Consider the following 21,788-nt stretch of genomic DNA (forward strand, 5'->3'; position numbering starts at 1 on the left):
CCTTATAATAAGCTGTACTCTCTACTTTGATACAGTTGTAAGATATTGACAAGCCTTGGGTTATTTTAGATACAGACAGGATGTGTGGAAAAGGTTTGTTATTACATAACAGTTTGTGATTTAGGCCAATTTTTATATTGTTTTTTTAGACTCAACAGTATCTCTGTGCTGTGTGCTGAGTTGACTGCTCGTTGTAACAGTTTAAGTTCGGAGTGGCTGGGAGTACTTCAGGCTTTGTGCTGTTCATCCAATCACAGCTGTGGATTTATAGATGTGCTTACACAAGTTGATGTATGTAGCTTGAATGCTGTCATCTGTTTTGTGAATGTGAAAGATAGCATAAGGTGAAATAAAGAAGGAAAGTCTTTAGCTGGGATATCTTCTCATCTTACAGTAAAGCATTTGAAATGTTTCTAAACAAGAGATAATTTGAAAATGATATATTTTTGAGAGAGAAAATTGCCTTTAATATGGACAATATTTTGATTAATGCAAGTTGATGATTGACACAGGTAGGTGATATGTCCATACACGACTCCTTGGCTGTGTTCACTGCCATCCTCATCGCACGTCACTGCTTTTCCCTGCAAGACTTGGTTGTCCATGTTGTTCTGCCATCACTCCTGGCTGCCAAACCATCAGGTAAGCCCATTTTGTCAGCTGCTGGCCATACTTAACATATATTTATATAAGTAGTCTCAGTGATAAAATTCATGCAACACTAAGTTAATTAACATTCAGTCTACTGTACTTCAGGATGTGCACAGTTTCCAACTATCTTAGTATGTGAGATGACTTGTGTGTTCCATGTCCCAAAAAACAGGGAACTTTGTATTTTCTGCTTTGAATCGTGGGATTACTATCATTTCAATTTTCTATTACATATCTCAATGTACACTAACTGTTGACAAGTATAATTCATTCAGATGGTAATATCTGTACGTTTCAAACTTTTTCATTTCTCTGTTGACAATTGTAGCCTCAGGTGACCAGGATGCAGAGCCAGGAGCAAGACTGACATGCCACATCTTATTGAAGCTATTTAAGACGTCAGAGGGACCACTTAGTTGGAAAAATCAACCGATGTATAATCGGGCTCCATCTAATATTAAGGCCTCATGTGACCGACACCTACTGGCTGCCGCCCATGATAGCATAACAGTTGGGCCTGTTCTAGCTGTACTTAAGGCTATGCTCATGTTAAGTAAGTTAAAAATTTTTGTGTGTTGTACAGATTCAAGCTAAAGAACAACTTAATTATTTATAAACTCATAATTTTAAAATTTGAATCAAAGCTTACTTTTTCCACTGGAGTGACATTTGTAGTGCTAATTAGAAAATTTCAAGCAGAGTTTTTGTAGTCATATATTTGGCTCATAGATGAGATCTTGAATACATAAGTCCTGGTAAAATTCTATGTTTGATTACTGATATTATTTGCTGTGTATCGTTGCCAGGTGACCAGACAACAGATGAGGTAAAGTCAAAATCTAATGCATCTAACAAGAAAGAGGAAAAAGGTGGAGACATTATCAGTACTCTGCTGAACAGTCTTGACAACGACGATGACAACATGATGTTTGGGTAAGAATTTGGCCTCTGACATGTCAATAGTCAATAGTGATAATTACCATTTCTGTGTATCGTAGGTTTTCAGTTTCCTTGGAAAAATATTGATGGACCTGGAATACTTCATCATCATACGGAGTTTGTTCATAAAGATTACTTATAAAGGTTTTATAGATGCTATATCAATGTGACAGCTTCATGAGTCTCCTCTTCGTCAGTTGATAATGTATTATAGATTTCCATTGATATATGAGTTAATAATTTATGTGATACCTTTACTGCAGGACATCCCAGTCTAAAGGAGGGATAGAAAGTGCGGGGTTGAGTGAATTTGCCAAGCATGCCTTGAAGGAGATGTGTGCACAAGACTGGGTTCAAGAAAAGTTCCTCAAGAATCCAGAGTCAGTCCTCAGCTCTGATCTTCTGCTCGATCCCATGCTCAGTAACAAACAGGCAAGTGATAATGGTTTCTACTACACACAGATTCATCTGTAGGAGATAGTGAAAACATTTCCCAGAAAGCAATAACTTCGATTTTGTATTATTTTGGTTAGTCTCCCATCTCTAAACCATTCTCTTTGTTATTTGGAGCCCATTTCCCATATTTTTATTGCTTAAGTTTGTAATTTACATCATCCCTGTATGATTTTTTGCCAGTTTTCAAGGTATTTTCTATTTCATTTTGTAATCTACACCTCCCCTGTGTGACTACAATCCCAAATAATCCAGTTCTTCGCTGTTCTAGTTGTTGACCAACTCCCTCCCCTGTGTGATTGCAATCCTGATTAATCCAATCCTATGCTGTTCTAGTTGTTGACCAACTCCCTCCCCTGTGTGATTGCAATCCTGATTAAGCCAATCCTATGCTGTTCTAGGTGTTGACCAACTCCCTCCATGTGTGACTATAGGCCTAGTTCCTGACCTTTTGCTGTTTGTAACTAGTGTCCTCTCCTTGTTTGATTACAGGCACAGCAGCTGTTACAAATGATATGTTATCCCCATGGAATACCTAACCAGGTGGAGGGAAGTGAACCAGACAATAGACAGGTCATTCAGCGGATACTACAGACACTCAATCAGTGGGGTTTACGTGTATCCCTCCTGGAGCTGCAGCTGATGTTGAAACAGGCCACCACCCAGTCTGTATGTATAGTCCCTTCCCCAAGTTACTGTACTTAAGTTGATGAGGTTGAGACTAATAGTTATAATGATTAAATCAATGTCATTTTATAACACACACTTTCAAAATAAACAGCTGTTGAAGGATACTGATGTTATATAAGGTATCAAGGGCTAGTGCACTGAATAGGAGCAGAATGAGGGAACAGTTGTATTCCTGAATCAGAATATGTCCCCCAAAATCAACTGCCCTGTTAGATTTGTATATCTATAGTCACTGGGCTAAAACTAATCAAGTTTGAAAGACAAATTAATGTACACACAATTGAACTATTAAATTTGTTTATACCTTTTCAAAACTGAAAAAGAGGATGGCAAAAAAATTGTATTGAAAATGATCAGTACTCATATGTAGATCCAATTGAACAAGTTGCTGCTATGTTGGGTCTGTCTTTCTGACGTATAATTATTTCATTTCACTTAAGACTACCTTACCACCTCCTTAAGAATACTTTACCAACTTGTTAAGAATACCTTAGTACTTAATTAATACTACCTTACGGCATCCTTAGAATGCCTTAGCACTTAATTAATACTACCTTACGGCATCATTAGAATACTTTACGAATTAATTAACACAGTACATATGTGGCAAAATGTCATAGTAATGTGACATATAAAATTTTGACCTGCAGGATACCAACTACATATTGGAGAATGTGGCAAGGGGATCTATAGATCTATTTCACCAACAGACAGAGAGCAACAGAGGCATGAATGACTCAGACTCCCTGTCCCAGCAAGCTAACAGGTCAGTGTAACATAAAAAGAAAATAAGAAGTTTTTAGGTTTATCAGGTACAGTGTACTGTGATATATAGTGTGTGAAAGTTTTGTTTTGCTGTGATGAAGAAATTGAATCAAGACCAACTTGTTACTTTTCCAGCTTTAGACAAAGATACAGATTTGACAAAAATGTACATAATGTTGTACTTTATATGTATTAAATGCGGTTTTGCCCATTCAATCAAACTTTATTTTGTATTTGTTTGTAACTTTCCTCTTCATCATTTTTGAGGAGGAGACACTAATGACAAAACCTATAATTCTGTAAAATTTGTGCTGGAATCTATCCTTCCTTTTACATAAGTGTATCTGTGTCCTGACTTTAAAAAGTTTGAGATTTTAATATCTGTTCCTAATTCACAATTTATTCCTAAGAGCTTATATTATAAATACCCCTGATTTCAGATCTGAATCTGATGGAGTTTGGATGGTTGGTCCACTTATCTCCAAACTTCAGGGTGTACAAGGACGTGTCCTAAAGCTGGCTGCCCAGGTTCTGGAGACAGGAAATAACTTCCTTTCCAAGGGAAAGTTTGATAAGGAACGGAATCTGAGGAGGTAGGACACACTTCTCTTGGCAGGTGAAGGGTTATTGCATGTACTGGTGTTTACTAATAAACAGGTGGTCCAAGTTGACAGAACTAAGTTTAAGTAACCTGAAGAAATACTGTATACCATGAATTTTTGCTTTACTTAATTTTGCCCATATTATCCATGAACAGGGAGTGATACTTTAAGATGAAGACAAAAAAATTCTGCACTTGCATAACCATTTTATATAATCTACAGAGAATGAACATGAGGCATAGTACAAGGGCAGAATAACCTGGAACGAAAATATCTTAGTATACTGTAAACAGATGTATACCTATTCAGAAAACAGTTTATGTACATGACGATATATATGTAATTAGACGATTATGAGATTATACATGTCTTGTTACTATCTTTAGTTATCATGACTATTGTAGCAAAATTTCTAGTCTATTGTTGGTGAATATTGACATCATAAAACAAATATATGTTCCTTCAGCTGCTGTGATATTTCCGTCTACCTTTTGTTTATTTACTATTGATAAATGTATGGAACTTAAATATGTCAAATTTTTACTTTCACTTATCATTTATCACTGAAACCATAAGGATGGTTCTGTCAAACTTTGACGAAGTTTATGTGCAAAATGCTATGATAAAAACTTAACTTTTTTCTTGCTTCACAGTCTATCTGTTTGCCTTGTTTCACAACTTGCATGTTTCAATAGATAAGACCTCTTTAGATTTGTTAAGACTGAACAGAGATGGTATTTGGTAAGCTTCTAATTTATCTTGACAAAATTAAATAGATATTGTTGACCCATTTTGAATGTTGATAAATTATACTTGTGTTAACAAACTTGAGTTAGAACTTTCAAGAGTTGACTTTGCCATAAATCACTGCTAAAATAGATAAATCGTCCACATGATGATCTGTAATGTGATATCCAATGTTATGAAAGGCAAACGAAACAAAAATTATCATATTTAATATTCCAGACAGGCTACTTTCTTTACCAATTGGGACCTTTCTACCTTTCTAGCACATTTAAGACTTTCTAGTGATTTTTGGCGATGTCAACACAAATATTTCAAGCTTAAACAATTTTAATGGGTTCAACAAGATTTATTCTTTTTGAGAACTGATGGGTGTAGCTATTGATCCATTGCTCTAGTGTCAAAGTCCAACAAAAAGATTTGATGTTTTTTTATTTCTCTTGTCTTTAGTTTTATTCTATTGATATTTTATATAATGAATTAAGTGTATCTATTTTCCAAAATTTGTTTTACATGTATAATGAGACTTATAACAAACTAACATTCTTGATCCCTAGAGATTCATTATAAACATGTTTTACTGTATTTGTTTGAACAGTGGAGTATTACTGACTAGTGGAGTATATCATTTAACTGTATCCTGGTTGTAACAGTAACACTGACTACTGGAGTATATCATTAAACTGTGTCCTGGTTGTAACAATATTACTGACTAGTGGAGTATATCAATTTAACTGTACCCAGGTTGTAACAGTAACACTGACTAGTGGAGTATATCATTTAACTGTATCCAGGTTGTAACATTAACACTGACTAGGGGAGTATATCATTAAGCTGTATCATGGTTGTTACAGTAACATGGACTAAAGGAGTATAATATTAAGCTGTATCCTGGTTGTTGTTGTTACAGTAAGTCCCTACTAGGTCACCAACCCTTCCTGTCCCTTGTGCTCACCTGTCTAAAGGGGCAGGATGAACAGAGAGAGGGATTACTCTGCTCCCTTCTAAACCAGCTGGAGAAATTTATCAACAATTGCAAGGAGGCCCTGGTATGTTTATTTGTGTTAATTCCTGATTATCATGGTGTTATTTGATATTAAAATTGTAGCAATATTTCTGAACAAGAATCTCATGACAATTCATGTTGTTTGAAAACAATTGTGTGAACATGATTGAAGACAGAAAATCATCATGGTTATATATTTATCTCTGATAAGTTTACATGTGACAAGTCCCTTCTGTACAGAGACAAGTTTACATGTGAAAAGTCCCTTCTGTACAAGATATGTTTACATGTGACAAGTCCCTTCTGTACAGAGATATGTTTACATGTGACAAGTCCCTTCTGTACAGAGATATGTTTACATGTGAAAAGTCCCTTCTGTACAGAGATATGTTTACATGTGACAAGTCCCTTCTGTACAGAGATATGTTTACATGTGACAAGTCCCTTCTGTACAGAGATATGTTTACATGTGACAAGTCCCTTCTGTACAGAGATATGTTTACAGGTGACAAGTCCCTTCTGTACAGAGATATGTTTACAGGTGACAAGTCCCTTCTATACATTGACAAGTTTACATGTGACAAGTCCCTTCTGTACAGAGATATGTTTACAGGTGACAAGTCCCTTCTGTACAGAGATATGTTTACATGTGACAAGTCCCTTCTGTACAGAGATATGTTTACAGGTGACAAGTCCCTTCTGTACAGAGATATGTTTACAGGTGACAAGTCCCTTCTGTACAGAGATATGTTTACAGGTGACAAGTCCCTTCTATACATTGACAAGTTTACATGTGACAAGTCCCTTCTGTACAGAGATATGTTTACAGGTGACAAGTCCCTTCTGTACAGAGATATGTTTACAGGTGACAAGTCCCTTCTGTACAGAGATATGTTTACAGGTGACAAGTCCCTTCTGTACAGGGATATGTTTACATGTGACAAGTCCCTTCTACACAGATATAAGTTTACATAAATAAACATTTCAAGTTAGCCTGTTTCCCTATTCTAGGACAAAACTCCGGATGAATTCAAGGTGCGACAGACTATCCATGAGGCCCTACAACTGCGTCTTTCCCTGGTATGACTTTCTAGATCTTTACTCTTTCTGTTGTACTTTACATTATGTCTTATTTAATGTGTTTAAGGGGATAACAATACTTTATTTTAAATTATCTTTTAACCTCAGTAATATCCCTTCCACTATACACCAGCCGTGTGTAAAAAATGGTTAATTTTTGTAGATTAAAAAACAGGAAGAGATATTTTTTTACAAGATAATATTAATGTAATGGTGTTGCAATGTATTCAATGTTAAGCTGGTGTCCTAAGTTTTGTGATCTTCTTGATATCTTTATAAGTTCTAAAAAAAAAGAATAAAAAAAATGCATGTTGGAAAAAGAAATTATTTTGGTAATCCTATCAGGTTGGTTCTTGTTACCTTATTGATAATATAAATTATAAAATATAAATATATACCTGGTATTGTTTTTCTGTGATAACTACACTTTTCTCCCATATTACAACGCAGTGTGCACTACTCTCAGGGTCAAAAACAGGATGATATTATAAGAATGAATAAGTTACCAGTCTTTTTTTTTCAGTGATTTTTGTAAAAGAAAATAGTATTTAATAGGATTATATCATGCTCATGAATTTATTGTGAAAGAAACAGATTCTGTATAAAAAGTAGAATTTCCAAACCACTATTTTATTTCATACTGCATTAATGTATATGAAAGAATTGTTTTCACTTTGCATAAGTAATAAATTCCACTTTATCACATCATTGTTTGTAAAGGTTGGAGGAATGTTTGACACTATACAGAGAAATACTACAAACACAACAGACTGGGGGATCTTACTCCTGCAGCTTGTAACCAATGGTATAGTGGATGCTCAATCTAACAAGTAAGTTATCATCTCAGGTGGTCACTTTTATAGTGGTCACTCGGTCTAACAAGTAAGTTATCATCACAGGTGGTCACTTTTATAGTGGTCACTCAGTCTAACAAATAAGTTATCATCTCAGGTGGTCACTTTTATAGTGGTCACTCAGTCTAACAAGTAAGTTATCATCTCAGGTGGTCACTTTTATAGTGGTCACTCAGTCCAACAATTAAGTTATCATCTCAGGTGGTCACTTTTATAGTGGTCACTCAGTCTAACAAGTTATCATCACAGGTGGTCACTTTTATAGTGGTCACTCAGTCTAACAAGTAAGTTATCATCTCAGGTGGTCACTTTTATAGTGGTCACTCAGTCCAACAATTAAGTTATCATCTCAGGTGGTCACTTTTATAGTGGTCACTCAGTCTAACAAGTAAGTTATCATCTCAGGTGGTCACTTTTATAGTGGTCACTCAGTCCAACAATTAAGTTATCATCTCAGGTGGTCACTTTTATAGTGGTCACTCAGTCTAACAAGTAAGTTACCATAACAAGTGGTCACTTTTATAGTGGATGCTCCGTCTAACCTCACAGCTGACTATCAACAGTCTTAGTACAAATTTGCATTTGGTTGTGTACTGTCTGATTACAGTGAGCTCTTTACCATCATCCTTGATATGTTGACTGTTCTCATCTATGGGACACTGATAACGGAGGGTCCGGAGAAGGAAGACAACAAACGTACTTATCTTAACCTCATCAAGAAACTCCGGGTAAGCTTCTTGTATAATCAAAACTGAAATATCAAATACATCCATTTTACACAGATTAACCATTTAACCTGTTTATAGAACTGTTGTATAATAACACATTTGGATATCTGATGTTGAATTTTATTAGCGTGAGATAGGGGACAAGAACTCCGACTCCATGGATAAGATTCGACAGTTGCTGCCCCTCCCTAAGAGATGGTATGAGGTAATTACATGTGAGCCACATGGAACTCAGATGGACAACAAGGGCAATAAATACAATGGCTTTGGAAAAAAGGAGGTGAGTGATGATGCTGTCAAGTAAGATGTAATGTGACAAACAAGGGAGATAATACCAACTTAGGGGAGATAAATATACTGTTATTCATGTTGAATATTTTGTCAGTTTTTCAATTAAACTTCACTGTTTAACAGCTACTTTACAAGAAAAGTAAATTATTCCACAGATGAGAAGTTTGATAAAATCTTGTAACAATAGAAACAATATAGTTTGATAGAATCTTAGGCTCTTAGCATCATTGACAAGTCCTAGAGAGATGAAACAGGTGTAAGATGTAGCATCATTGACAAGTCCTAGAGAGATGAAACAGCTGTAAGATGTAGCATCATTGACAAGTCCTAGAGAGATGAAACAGCTGTAAGATGTAGCATCATTGACAAGTCCTAGAGAGATGAAACAGCTGTAAGATGTAGCATCATTGACAAGTCCTAGAGAGATGAAACAGCTGTAAGATGTAGCATCATTGACAAGTCCTAGAGAGATGAAACAGCTGTAAGATGTAGCATCATTGACAAGTCCTAGAGAGATGAAACAGCTGTAAGATGTAGCATCATTGACAAGTCCTAGAATGATGAAACAGCTGTATGATGCATTATTTGCCTCTACTGCATCTAATTCTGAATTTCTACGGCAACATGCTATCAATTTGTGCATCTTTTGTACAATTCCCTGTGATATGCCACAAGGATAACTAGCACAAGGAAGAAGTGGATACACCAAAATTGAAGGGTTAAGGAACCTTCCTTAACAAGGAAAACATGTATCTGGTGTGTTGATTGCATTGGGCATTAAACCAGCTTAACCATTCAGGTTTCTTTCCATGCTATTGCCCTCCTGCTTTCAGGACAAATCATGTTATTCTGGAAGAAGAGTGTTCTTCAGGGTTTACCAGAATACTGATTCTGGTGTACACTATCTTCAGGGTTTTCCAGAGTGCGGATTCTGGTGTATTTTATCTTCAGGGTTTACCAAAGTGCTGATTCTGGTGTACACTATCTTCAGGTTTTATCAGAGTGCAGATTCTGGTGTACACTGTCTTCAGGTTTTATCAGAGTGCGGATTCTGGTGTACACTATCTTCAGGTTTTATCAGAGTGCGGGTTCTGGTGTACACTATCTTCAGGTTTTATCAGAGTGCGGATTCTGGTGTACACTATCTTCAGGGTTTATCAGAGTGTGGATTCTTTTGTATTTTATCTTAAGGGTTTACCAAAGTGCTGATTCTGGTGTACACTATCTTCAGGTTTTATCAGAGTGCGGATTCTGGTGTACACTATCTTCAGGTTTTATCAGAGTGCGGATTCTGGTGTACACTATCTTCAGGTTTTATCAGAGTGCGGATTCTGGTGTACACTATCTTCAGGTTTTATCAGAGTGCGGATTCTGGTGTACACTATCTTCAGGGTTTATCAGAGTGCTGATTCTGGTGTACACTATATTCAGGGTTTATCAGAGTGTGGATTCTGGTGTATTGTATCTTAAGGGTTTACCAGAGTGCTGATTCTGGTGTACACTATCTTCAGGGTTTATCAGAGTGTGGATTCTGGTGTATTGTATCTTAAGGGTTTATCAGAGTGTGGATTCTGGTGTACACTGTCTTCAGGGTTTATCAGAGTGTGGATTCTGGTGTATTGTATCTTAAGGGTTTACCAGAGTGTGGATTCTGGTGTACACTATCTTCAGGTTTTACCAGAGTGCTGATTCTGGTGTACACTATCTTCAGGGTTTATCAGAGTGTGGATTCTGGTGTATTGTATCTTAAGGGTTTATCAGAGTGTGGATTCTGGTGTATTGTATCTTAAGGGTTTACCAGAGTGCTGATTCTGGTGTACACTATCTTCAGGTTTTATCAAAGTGTGGATTCTGGTGTACTCTCTCTTCAGGTTTTATAAGGGTGCTGATTATGGTGTACTTAATTTTCAGGGTTTACAGGTGTCCAAGAAAGAGAAGATCAGTCCATGGGAGGTGATTGAGGGCTACAAAAACCCTCCACCCCTCTCCTGGTCTTACTTTTGTGCAGTCAAACTTGAGAGGAAACCACTCAAGTATGAGGAACAACACAGGTTCGTATAATGTTGCTATGCATGCACTGCACTCCACCGTCTATTAAAATAGATACTACAATGTTAATATTTCTGACATATTTGGTTTGTGTTTATTTGACCCATTGCAATGCACAAATATTGTATCAGACAATAATACAGGTATCAGACAATAATACTTGTATCAGGCAATAATACAGGTATCAGACAATAATACATGTATCAGACAATAAATCAGACAATAATACATGTATCAGACAATAATACATGTATCAGACAATAATACTTGTATCAGGCAATAATACATGTATCAGACAATAATACTTGTATCAGGCAATAATACATGTATCAGACAATAATACATGTATCAGACAATAATACATGTATCAGGCAATAATACATGTATCAGACAATAATACTTGTATCAGGCAATACATCCTCAGCTTTTTATATGAATTTCTTGATAAATAAAAACTTGCTGAATAGGAAATGTCACTGCACCTTCTCTTTCAACTTAGATGCATGCTTAAAGAATAAAATTTTTATTCAGGTCTTTCCCCAGTTGAAGGAATGAAATACCTTCTTTTCAATTGCTTTACTTGGAAGTAGGGCTGTCTAAAGCTTAAATCATTTTCTGACAGTAATATCTAATAAATTCCTCTGTTGCGTTCCCAAGTTAAAAATATTATAAGACTGGAATGATGATATCCATTGTAATAGGCCATTATGGGGACTGTTTTAACAGGATTTGACTACAATAAAACAAAACAAACCTGCCATAATGTCTGATAATATCTGAAGTTTGACAGATGTGAATTTAATTACAGAATGATGTTGTTTCATACCCACTCACTCCGTCATCCTATTAGTCACTACCTTGATCCTCCAGTACTACCGCCTGAGGACCTTGAACCACCGCCGGAGAAAGTGGTAAGTACTGCAACAAAGATTAATAATACAACACAATTAAATCACTTGATTCCTGATGTTAAACAGATACTGTCATAGGTAAACTAGTTGTGATAACCAATATTGATTATGTTTGTGACATGATGGCTATGTAGAGATTTACTCCATCACATATATAATGGAATCATAACCAAATAGTACAGTGTTCCCAGTGTATTTAAACTTAGGGTAAAATATAATCCTTACAATGTATTTATATATGAGAGTGCCTCAAACTCGGTACAATTTATGAATTTTGCCATTTGAGGGGTTTGTAGCCTCATTCAGGGGTAATGGGGAACACTTTTACGTGAAGTAGTCTGTTAGGGAATTTCTCTTGAGTGAAATGTTTTCTTTTGAGGAGGAAAAAGTTAAGGAGCCAGCAGAAGCACATCCAGAGAAGCAACGGAAGAAACCTAATAAACGACGTAATCCAAGGACCGTGAACAACAACTTTCCTGTAAGTGGTTTACTGTGGCTCAAATGCACTCCACACAAAGCCTAAGCATGTTGGTATCAAAGAAGAAATTTAGAAGAAAAAGGTTTTACAGGATGAAGTGAAAGATATAAAAATCTCCAATTTTCTTACCTCTTTACAATGATAGGACAGCAGGTAGCATTATTGTGCTTTACCCTCTGGGCAATCAGTTTAAAGTTCCAGACATACAGCTATGATTTATCCTTTAAATAACTGCTCAACAGGTTTGTGTCATATGTTCTCTTATCTCAACAACATCTGTGTAATAAATTTAGCTATAAGATCAAGCCTTTAAGTCAGTGATGCAAGTGTATGTCTTGCTATGTTGCAGACAGACATTTTGAAACTTGGCTACTCAGTTCCTTGTGTTGTGGTCTTTTAGTTGAAATGTGAAGGTATTGTTACATATGGCTGCTTACAACCTGAGTAACAAAGCTCTGTTTTACAGCCCAATCCTGTACCACGGCTGAACTACCCTGACAACACTGGTATGTACACAACGCCCCACCCAAGCTGGAGCTACAATCCCCCCCAGCCTCAGCAGTCTTCATTCTATCCCCAGCAACAGATGCCACAAGGTAAGTACACCCATAAAGTAATCCCTGTCACTTCCAGTAACTAAGTCATAAATGTGTAACACACACCTGTAACCCCAGAGGCCCAGTGTTAATGTATAACATACACCTGTAACCCCAGAGGCCCATTGTTAATGTATAACATACACCTGTAACCCCAGAGGCCCAGTGTCAATGTATAACATACACCTGTAACCCCAGAGGCCCAGTGTTAATGTATAACATACACCTGTAACCCCAGAGGCCCATTGTCAATGAATAACACACACCTGTAACCCCAGAGGCCCAGTGTCAATGTATAACACACCTGTAACCCCAGAGGCCCAGTGTCAATGTATAACACACACCTGTAACCCCAGAGGTCCATTCAGCATTCTACTTCATTAATCTTGAAGATTGAGTTAGTAAAATGATTTATTTTTTATACAGGTCCAAGGTACAGCCAGCAACTCAATTATGGACCAAAGCAGGCATTGCAGACATTGATACGTGGTCGAACCAACCCCAACACTTCAAACTACCCTCAGAACATACAGCAAATGCATATTATGAACAAGCAGATGCTTAATCGCCAGGTACGGCAGCAGCTGCGCCAAACATTCCAGAACCACCAGCGAGGCATGCCTGACAGTCAGGGCATGTTCCCAAACCAAATGCAGCCTGGTGGCATGCAGAGTATGAATCAACCACAGAGTAAGTGATGGGTCTCCAACCAAGTACACCTTCAGTTAGAGGTCAGTAAAGATAGAACACAGAGTAAGTGATGGGTCTCCAACCAAGTACACCTTTAATTAGAGGTCAGTAAAGATAGAACACAGAGTAAGTGATGGGTCTCCAACCAAGTACACCTTTAGTTAGAGGTCAGTAAAGATAGAACATAGAGTAAGTGATGGGTCTCCAACCAAGTACACCTTTAGCTCGAGGTCAGTAAAGATAGAACGCAGAGTAAGCGATGTGTCTCCAACCAAGTACATCTTTAGTTAGACTTCAATAAAGATAGAACACAGAGTAAGTGATGGGTCTCCAACCAAGTACACCTTTAGTTAGAGGTCAGTAAAGATAGAACATAGAGTAAGTGATGGGTCTCCAACCAAGTACACCTTTAGTTAGAGGTCAGTAAAGATAGAACACAGAGTAAGTGATGGGTCTCCAACCAAGTACACCTTTAGTTAGAGGTCAGTAAAGATAGAACACAGAGTAAGTGATGGGTCTCCAACCAAGTACACCTTTAGTTAGAGGTCAGTAAAGATAGAACACAGAGTAAGTGATGGGTCTCCAACCAAGTACACCTTTAGTTAGAGGTCAGTAAAGATAGAACACAGAGTAAGTGATGGGTCTCCAACCAAGTACACCTTTAGTTAGAGGTCAGTAAAGATAGAACGCAGAGTAAGTGATGGGTCTCCAACCAAGTACACCTTTAGTTAGAGGTCAGTAAAGATAGAACGCAGAGTAAGTGATGGGTCTCCAACCAAGTACACCTTTAATTAGAGGTCAGTAAAGATAGAACACAGAGTAAGTGATGGGTCTCCAACCAAGTACACCTTTAGTTAGAGGTCAGTAAAGATAGTAAGTGAACAACCAAGTACACCTTTATGAGGTCAGTAAAGATAGAACCAGAGTAAGTGAACCAAGTACACCTTTAGTTAGAGGTCAGTAAAGATAGAACACAGAGTAAGTGATGGGTCTCCAACCAAGTACACCTTTAGTCAGTAAAGATAGAACACAGAGTTGAGTCTCCAACCAAGTACACCTTTAGTTAGAGGTCAGTAAAGATAGAACACAGAGTAAGTGATGGGTCTCCAACCAAGTACACCTTTAGTTAGAGGTCAGTAAAGATAGAACACAGAGTAAGTGATGTGTCTCCAACCAAGTACACCTTTAGTTAGAGGTCAGTAAAGATAGAACACAGAGTAAGTGATGGGTCTCCAACCAAGTACACCTTTAGTTAGAGGTCAGTAAAGATAGAACACAGAGTAAGTGATGGGTCTCCAACCAAGTACACCTTTAGTTAGAGGTCAGTAAAGATAGAACACAGAGTAAGTGATGGGTCTCCAACCAAGTACACCTTTAGTTAGAGGTCAGTAAAGATAGAACGCAGAGTAAGTGATGGGTCTCCAACCAAGTACACCTTTAGTTAGAGGTCAGTAAAGATAGAACACAGAGTAAGTGATGGGTCTCCAACCAAGTACACCTTTAGTTAGAGGTCAGTAAAGATAGAACACAGAGTAAGTGATGGGTCTCCAACCAAGTACACCTTTAGTTAGAGGTCAGTAAAGATAGAACGCAGAGTAAGTGATGGGTCTCCAACCAAGTACACCTTTAGTTAGAGGTCAGTAAAGATAGAACACAGAGTAAGTGATGGGTCTCCAACCAAGTACACCTTTAGTTAGAGGTCAGTAAAGATAGAACACAGAGTAAGTGATGGGTCTCCAACCAAGTACACCTTTAGTTAGAGGTCAGTAAAGATAGAACGCAGAGTAAGTGATGGGTCTCCAACCAAGTACACCTTTAGTTAGAGGTCAGTAAAGATAGAACACAGAGTAAGTGAAGGGTCTCCAACCAAGTACACCTTTAGTTAGAGTTCAGTTATTATAGACTGTTTATTTAGTTATGTGTTTTGATCTAAGTAAAACTTTATTTAGAGGTCAGTAAAGATAGAACACAGAGTAAGTGATGGGTCTCCAACCAAGTACACCTTTAGTTAGAGGTCAGTGATGGGTATCCAACCAAGTACACCTTTAGTTAGAGGTCAGTAAAGATAGAACACAGAGTAAGTGATGGGTCTCCAACCAAGTACACCTTTAGTTAGAGGTCAGTAAAGATAGAACACAGAGTAAGTGATGGGTCTCCAACCAAGTACACCTTTAGTTAGAGGTCAGTAAAGATAGAACACAGAGTAAGTGATGGGTCTCCAACCAAGTACACCTTTAGTTAGAGGTCAGTAAAGATAGAACACAGAGTAAGTGATGGGTCTCCAACCAAGTACACCTTTAGTTAGAGGTCAGTAAAGATAGAACACAGAGTAAGTGATGGGTCTCCAACCAAGTACACCTTTAGTTAGAGGTCAGTAAAGATAGAACACAGAGTAAGTGATGGGTCTCCAACCAAGTACACCTTTAGTTAGAGGTCAGTAAAGATAGAACACAGAGTAAGTGATGGGTCTCCAACCAAGTACACCTTTAGTTAGAGGTCAGTAAAGATAGAACGCAGAGTAAGTGAGTCTCCAACCAAGTACACCTTTAGTTAGAGGTCAGTAAAGATCAGAGTAAGTGATGGGTCTCCAACCAAGTACACCTTTAAAGATTAAGTGAGGTCAGTAAAGATCAGTAAAGATAGAACGCAGAGTAAGTGATGGGTCTCCAACCAAGTACACCTTTAGTTAGAGGTCAGTAAAGATAGAACGCAGAGTAAGTGATGGGTCTCCAACCAAGTACACCTTTAGTTAGAGGTCAGTAAAGATAGAACGCAGAGTAAGTGATGGGTCTCCAACCAAGTACACCTTTAGTTAGAGGTCAGTAAAGATAGAACGCAGAGTAAGTGATGGGTCTCCAACCAAGTACACCTTTAGTTAGAGGTCAGTAAAGATAGAACGCAGAGTAAGTGATGGGTCTCCAACCAAGTACACCTTTAGTTAGAGGTCAGTAAAGATAGAACACAGAGTAAGTGATGGGTCTCCAACCAAGTACACCTTTAGTTAGAGGTCAGTAAAGATAGAACACAGAGTAAGTGATGGGTCTCCAACCAAGTACACCTTTAGTTAGAGGTCAGTAAAGATAGAACACAGAGTAAGTGATGGGTCTCCAACCAAGTACACCTTTAGTTAGAGGTCAGTAAAGATAGAACACAGAGTAAGTGATGTAAGTCTCCAACCAAGTACACCTTTAGTTAGAGGTCAGTAAAGATAGAACACAGAGTAAGTGATGGGTCTCCAACCAAGTACACCTTTAGTTAGAGGTCAGTAAAGATAGAACACAGAGTAAGTGATGGGTCTCCAACCAAGTACACCTTTAGTTAGAGGTCAGTAAAGATAGAACGCAGAGTAAGTGATGGGTCTCCAACCAAGTACACCTTTAGTTAGAGGTCAGTAAAGATCCAACCAAGTAACCTTTAGTTAGAGGTCAGTAAAGATAGAACGCAGAGTAAGTGATGGGTCTCCAACCAAGTACACCTTTAGTTAGAGGTCAGTAAAGATAGAACGCAGAGTAAGTGATGGGTCTCCAACCAAGTACACCTTTAGTTAGAGGTCAGTAAAGATAGAACACAGAGTAAGTGATGGGTCTCCAACCAAGTACACCTTTAGTTAGAGGTCAGTAAAGATAGAACACAGAGTAAGTGATGGGTCTCCAACCAAGTACACCTTTAGTTAGAGGTCAGTAAAGATAGAACGCAGAGTAAGTGATGGGTCTCCAACCAAGTACACCTTTAGTTAGAGGTCAGTAAAGATAGAACACAGAGTAAGTGATGGGTCTCCAACCAAGTACACCTTTAGTTAGAGGTCAGTAAAGATAGAACACAGAGTAAGTGATGGGTCTCCAACCAAGTACACCTTTAGTTAGAGGTCAGTAAAGATAGAACACAGAGTAAGTGATGGGTCTCCAACCAAGTACACCTTTAGTTAGAGGTCAGTAAAGATAGAACACAGAGTAAGTGATGGGTCTCCAACCAAGTACACCTTTAGTTAGAGGTCAGTAAAGATAGAACACAGAGTAAGTGATGGGTCTCCAACCAAGTACACCTTTAGTTAGAGGTCAGTAAAGATAGAACGCAGAGTAAGTGATGGGTCTCCAACCAAGTACACCTTTAGTTAGAGGTCAGTAAAGATAGAACGCAGAGTAAGTGATGGGTCTCCAACCAAGTACACCTTTAGTTAGAGGTCAGTAAAGATAGAACGCAGAGTAAGTGATGGGTCTCCAACCAAGTACACCTTTAGTTAGACGTCAGTAAAGATAGAACACAGAGTAAGTGATGGGTCTCCAACCAAGTACACCTTTAGTTAGAGGTCAGTAAAGATAGAACACAGAGTAAGTGATGGGTCTCCAACCAAGTACACCTTTAGTTAGAGGTCAGTAAAGATAGAACACAGAGTAAGTGATGGGTCTCCAACCAAGTACACCTTTAGTTAGAGGTCAGTAAAGATAGAACACAGAGTAAGTGATGGGTCTCCAACCAAGTACACCTTTAGTTAGAGGTCAGTAAAGATAGAACACAGAGTAAGTGATGGGTCTCCAACCAAGTACACCTTTAGTTAGAGGTCAGTAAAGATAGAACACAGAGTAAGTGATGGGTCTCCAACCAAGTACACCTTTAGTTAGAGGTCAGTAAAGATAGAACACAGAGTAAGTGATGGGTCTCCAACCAAGTACACCTTTAGTTAGAGGTCAGTAAAGATAGAACGCAGAGTAAGTGATGGGTCTCCAACCAAGTACACCTTTAGTTAGAGGTCAGTAAAGATAGAACACAGAGTAAGTGATGGGTCTCCAACCAAGTACACCTTTAGTTAGAGGTCAGTAAAGATAGAACACAGAGTAAGTGATGGGTCTCCAACCAAGTACACCTTTAGTTAGAGGTCAGTAAAGATAGAACACAGAGTAAGAGGTCAGTAAAGATAGAACACAGAGTAAGTGATGGGTCTCCAACCAAGTACACTTTTAGTTAGAGGTCAGTAAAGATAGAAAACAGAGTAAGTGATGGGTCTCCAACCAAGTACACCTTTAGTTAGAGGTCAGTAAAGATAGAACACAGAGTAAGTGATGGGTCTCCAACCAAGTACACCTTTAGTTAGAGGTCAGTAAAGATAGAACGCAGAGTAAGTGATGGGTCTCCAACCAAGTACACCTTTAGTTAGAGGTCAGTAAAGATAGAACGCAGAGTAAGTGATGGGTCTCCAACCAAGTACACCTTTAGTTAGAGGTCCAAGATAGAACGCAGAGTAAGTGATGGGTCTCCAACCAAGTACACCTTTAGTTAGAGGTCAGTAAAGATAGAACACAGAGTAAGTGATGGGTCTCCAACCAAGTACACCTTTAGTTAGAGGTCAGTAAAGATAGAACACAGAGTAAGTGATGTGTCTCCAACCAAGTACACCTTTAGTTAGAGGTCAGTAAAGATGAAAAAAAGAGTAAGTGATGGGTCTCCAACCAAGTACACCTTTAGTTAGAGGTCAGTAAAGATAGAACACAGAGTAAGTGATGGGTCTCCAACCAAGTACACCTTTAGTTAGAGGTCAGTAAAGATAGAACACAGAGTAAGTGATGGGTCTCCAACCAAGTACACCTTTAGTTAGAGGTCAGTAAAGATAGAACACAGAGTAAGTGATGGGTCTCCAACCAAGTACACCTTTAGTTAGAGGTCAGTAAAGATAGAACACAGAGTAAGTACACCTTTAGTTGATGATAGAACACAGAGTAAGTGGTCTCCAACCAAGTACACCTTTAGTTAGAGGTCAGTAAAGATAGAACACAGAGTAAGTGATGGGTCTCCAACCAAGTACACCTTTAGTTAGAGGTCAGTAAAGATAGAACACAGAGTAAGTGATGGGTCTCCAACCAAGTACACCTTTAGTTAGAGGTCAGTAAAGATAGAACACAGAGTAAGTGATGGGTCTCCAACCAAGTACACCTTTAGTTAGAGGTCAGTAAAGATAGAACGCAGAGTAAGTGATGGGTCTCCAACCAAGTACACCTTTAGCTCGAGGTCAGTAAAGATAGAACACAGAGTAAGCGATGTGTCTCCAACCAAGTACATCTTTAGTTAGACTCCAACCAAGTACACCTTTAGTTAGAGGTCAGTAAAGATAGAACACAGAGTAAGTGATGTGTCTCCAACCAAGTACACCTTTAGTTAGAGGTCAGTAAAGATAGAACACAGAGTAAGTGATGGGTCTCCAACCAAGTACACCTTTAGTTAGAGGTCAGTAAAGATAGAACACAGAGTAAGTGATGGGTCTCCAACCAAGTACACCTTTAGTTAGAGGTCAGTAAAGATAGAACACAGAGTAAGTGATGGGTCTCCAACCAAGTACACCTTTAGTTAGAGGTCAGTAAAGATAGAACACAGAGTAAGTGATGGGTCTCCAACCAAGTACACCTTTAGTTAGAGGTCAGTAAAGATAGAACACAGAGTAAGTGATGGGTCTCCAACCAAGTACACCTTTAGTTAGAGGTCAGTAAAGATAGAACACAGAGTAAGTGATGGGTCTCCAACCAAGTACACCTTTAGTTAGAGGTCAGTAAAGATAGAACACAGAGTAAGTGATGGGTCTCCAACCAAGTACACCTTTAGTTAGAGGTCAGTAAAGATAGAACGCAGAGTAAGTGATGGGTCTCCAACCAAGTACACCTTTAGCTCGAGGTCAGTAAAGATAGAACGCAGAGTAAGTGATGTGTCTCCAACCAAGTACATCTTTAGTTAGACTTCAATAAAGATAGAACACAGAGTAAGTGATGTGTCTCCAACCAAGTACACCTTTAGTTAGAGGTCAGTAAAGATAGAACACAGAGTAAGTGATGGGTCTCCAACCAAGTACACCTTTAGTTAGAGGTCAGTAAAGATAGAACACAGAGTAAGCGATGTGTCTCCAACCAAGTACACCTTTAGTTAGAGGTCAGTAAAGATAGAACACAGAGTAAGTGATGGGTCTCCAACCAAGTACACCTTTAGTTAGAGGTCAGTAAAGATAGAACACAGAGTAAGTGATGGGTCTCCAACCAAGTACACCTTTAGTTAGAGGTCAGTAAAGATAGAACACAGAGTAAGTGATGGGTCTCCAACCAAGTACACCTTCAGTTAGAGGTCAGTAAAGATAGAACACAGAGTAAGTGATGGGTCTCCAACCAAGTACACCTTTAATTAGAGGTCAGTAAAGATAGAACACAGAGTAAGTGATGGGTCTCCAACCAAGTACACCTTTAGTTAGAGGTCAGTAAAGATAGAACACAGAGTAAGTGATGGGTCTCCAATCAAGTACACCTTTAGTTAGAGGTCAGTAAAGATAGAACGCAGAGTAAGTGATGGGTCTCCAACCAAGTACACCTTTAGTTAGAGGTCAGTAAAGATAGAACACAGAGTAAGTGATGGGTCTCCAACCAAGTACACCTTTAGTTAGAGGTCAGTAAAGATAGAACACAGAGTAAGTGATGTGTCAAAACCAAGTACATCTTTAGTTAGAGATCTGTTGATAGATCTTTTACAAAGTGTATGCAGTGTTCATGTATTTAGATAAATGTGATATTTACTTTTAGAGCTATGAAATATATACAATCCTTTTTTCATATAGTGGGGATGCAATCCAACTATGGGACATCATATGGTATGCAGCCTCAGCCATCTGGCAATGTGATGGAAACGGGTCCTCCAGGGGCAGGGATGATGTCACAGCAGGGTTACAGCCAGTCCTATCAGGGCTCGCAGTCCTCAGGCATGATGCCTGGAATGGGGAACCAGCCAAATTATATGGCCCCGCAGGCACCACAAACAGCTCCTGTAGGACAGTCCCACTTCAATACCACTTCTAGGTAGTACACAGATTAGATATGAATCTTCCTTTGGATTTTGATTGTAATATTTCCAAACTTGTCTCATTGTTATTATACACTGTGTGCTATAATATGTAATTGATGTGTTTAAAGCTTTGAAAATATATGTGTATATATGTGCTTCAAATGGCCCTCAATCCTGATACTGTATACCTTGATCTCATCTGAGAATTTTCATGGGTTGTTTTTCATAGTGTTTAAACAAGCCAACCAATAGAACTACCTGATAATGCATCTAGTTATACCTCATTTCTACCCATTTCATCCTGTTCCACATTAATGTCAAAATGTTTGGTTCACCCCATATTTACCTCATAGTACTTGAACTTGATATCAACTTTGGGGAGGGAGGATGAACATTCATGACTTATTGACGGTTTTGAGAACTTGTGCATTTTACTGTAAGGTTTTGAAATGCCA

The 21,788-nt window shown here is 38.3% G+C and overlaps 1 protein-coding gene across 4 annotated transcripts in view; it reads left to right on the plus strand.

The window, feature by feature from the left end:
• The window catches only part of LOC132544324 (mediator of RNA polymerase II transcription subunit 12-like protein), a 43,554-nt gene that overhangs the window by 13,354 nt on the left and 8,412 nt on the right, over window positions 1–21,788 (plus strand). For 3 of the 4 annotated variants that reach the window (XM_060207903.1, XM_060207902.1, XM_060207901.1), the window contains exons 21-39: window positions 150–291; window positions 513–642; window positions 980–1,204; window positions 1,458–1,584; window positions 1,854–2,022; window positions 2,536–2,712; window positions 3,384–3,499; window positions 3,939–4,091; window positions 5,755–5,893; window positions 6,862–6,930; window positions 7,651–7,760; window positions 8,392–8,512; window positions 8,640–8,792; window positions 10,715–10,854; window positions 11,661–11,763; window positions 12,143–12,241; window positions 12,708–12,837; window positions 13,264–13,527; window positions 21,110–21,347. In XM_060207903.1, the coding sequence (XP_060063886.1) occupies window positions 150–291; window positions 513–642; window positions 980–1,204; window positions 1,458–1,584; window positions 1,854–2,022; window positions 2,536–2,712; window positions 3,384–3,499; window positions 3,939–4,091; window positions 5,755–5,893; window positions 6,862–6,930; window positions 7,651–7,760; window positions 8,392–8,512; window positions 8,640–8,792; window positions 10,715–10,854; window positions 11,661–11,763; window positions 12,143–12,241; window positions 12,708–12,837; window positions 13,264–13,527; window positions 21,110–21,347 (2,805 nt within the window). The remainder of the gene's footprint in view (window positions 1–149; window positions 292–512; window positions 643–979; window positions 1,205–1,457; window positions 1,585–1,853; window positions 2,023–2,535; window positions 2,713–3,383; window positions 3,500–3,938; window positions 4,092–5,754; window positions 5,894–6,861; window positions 6,931–7,650; window positions 7,761–8,391; window positions 8,513–8,639; window positions 8,793–10,714; window positions 10,855–11,660; window positions 11,764–12,142; window positions 12,242–12,707; window positions 12,838–13,263; window positions 13,528–21,109; window positions 21,348–21,788) is intronic. The other variant, XM_060207900.1, reaches the window with a different exon arrangement.

This window comes from Ylistrum balloti, unplaced genomic scaffold, assembly GCF_031769215.1.
Source record: "Ylistrum balloti isolate Yb309-2 unplaced genomic scaffold, AGI_CSIRO_Ybal_v1 Utg369790, whole genome shotgun sequence".
NCBI lineage: Eukaryota > Metazoa > Mollusca > Bivalvia > Pectinida > Pectinidae > Ylistrum > Ylistrum balloti.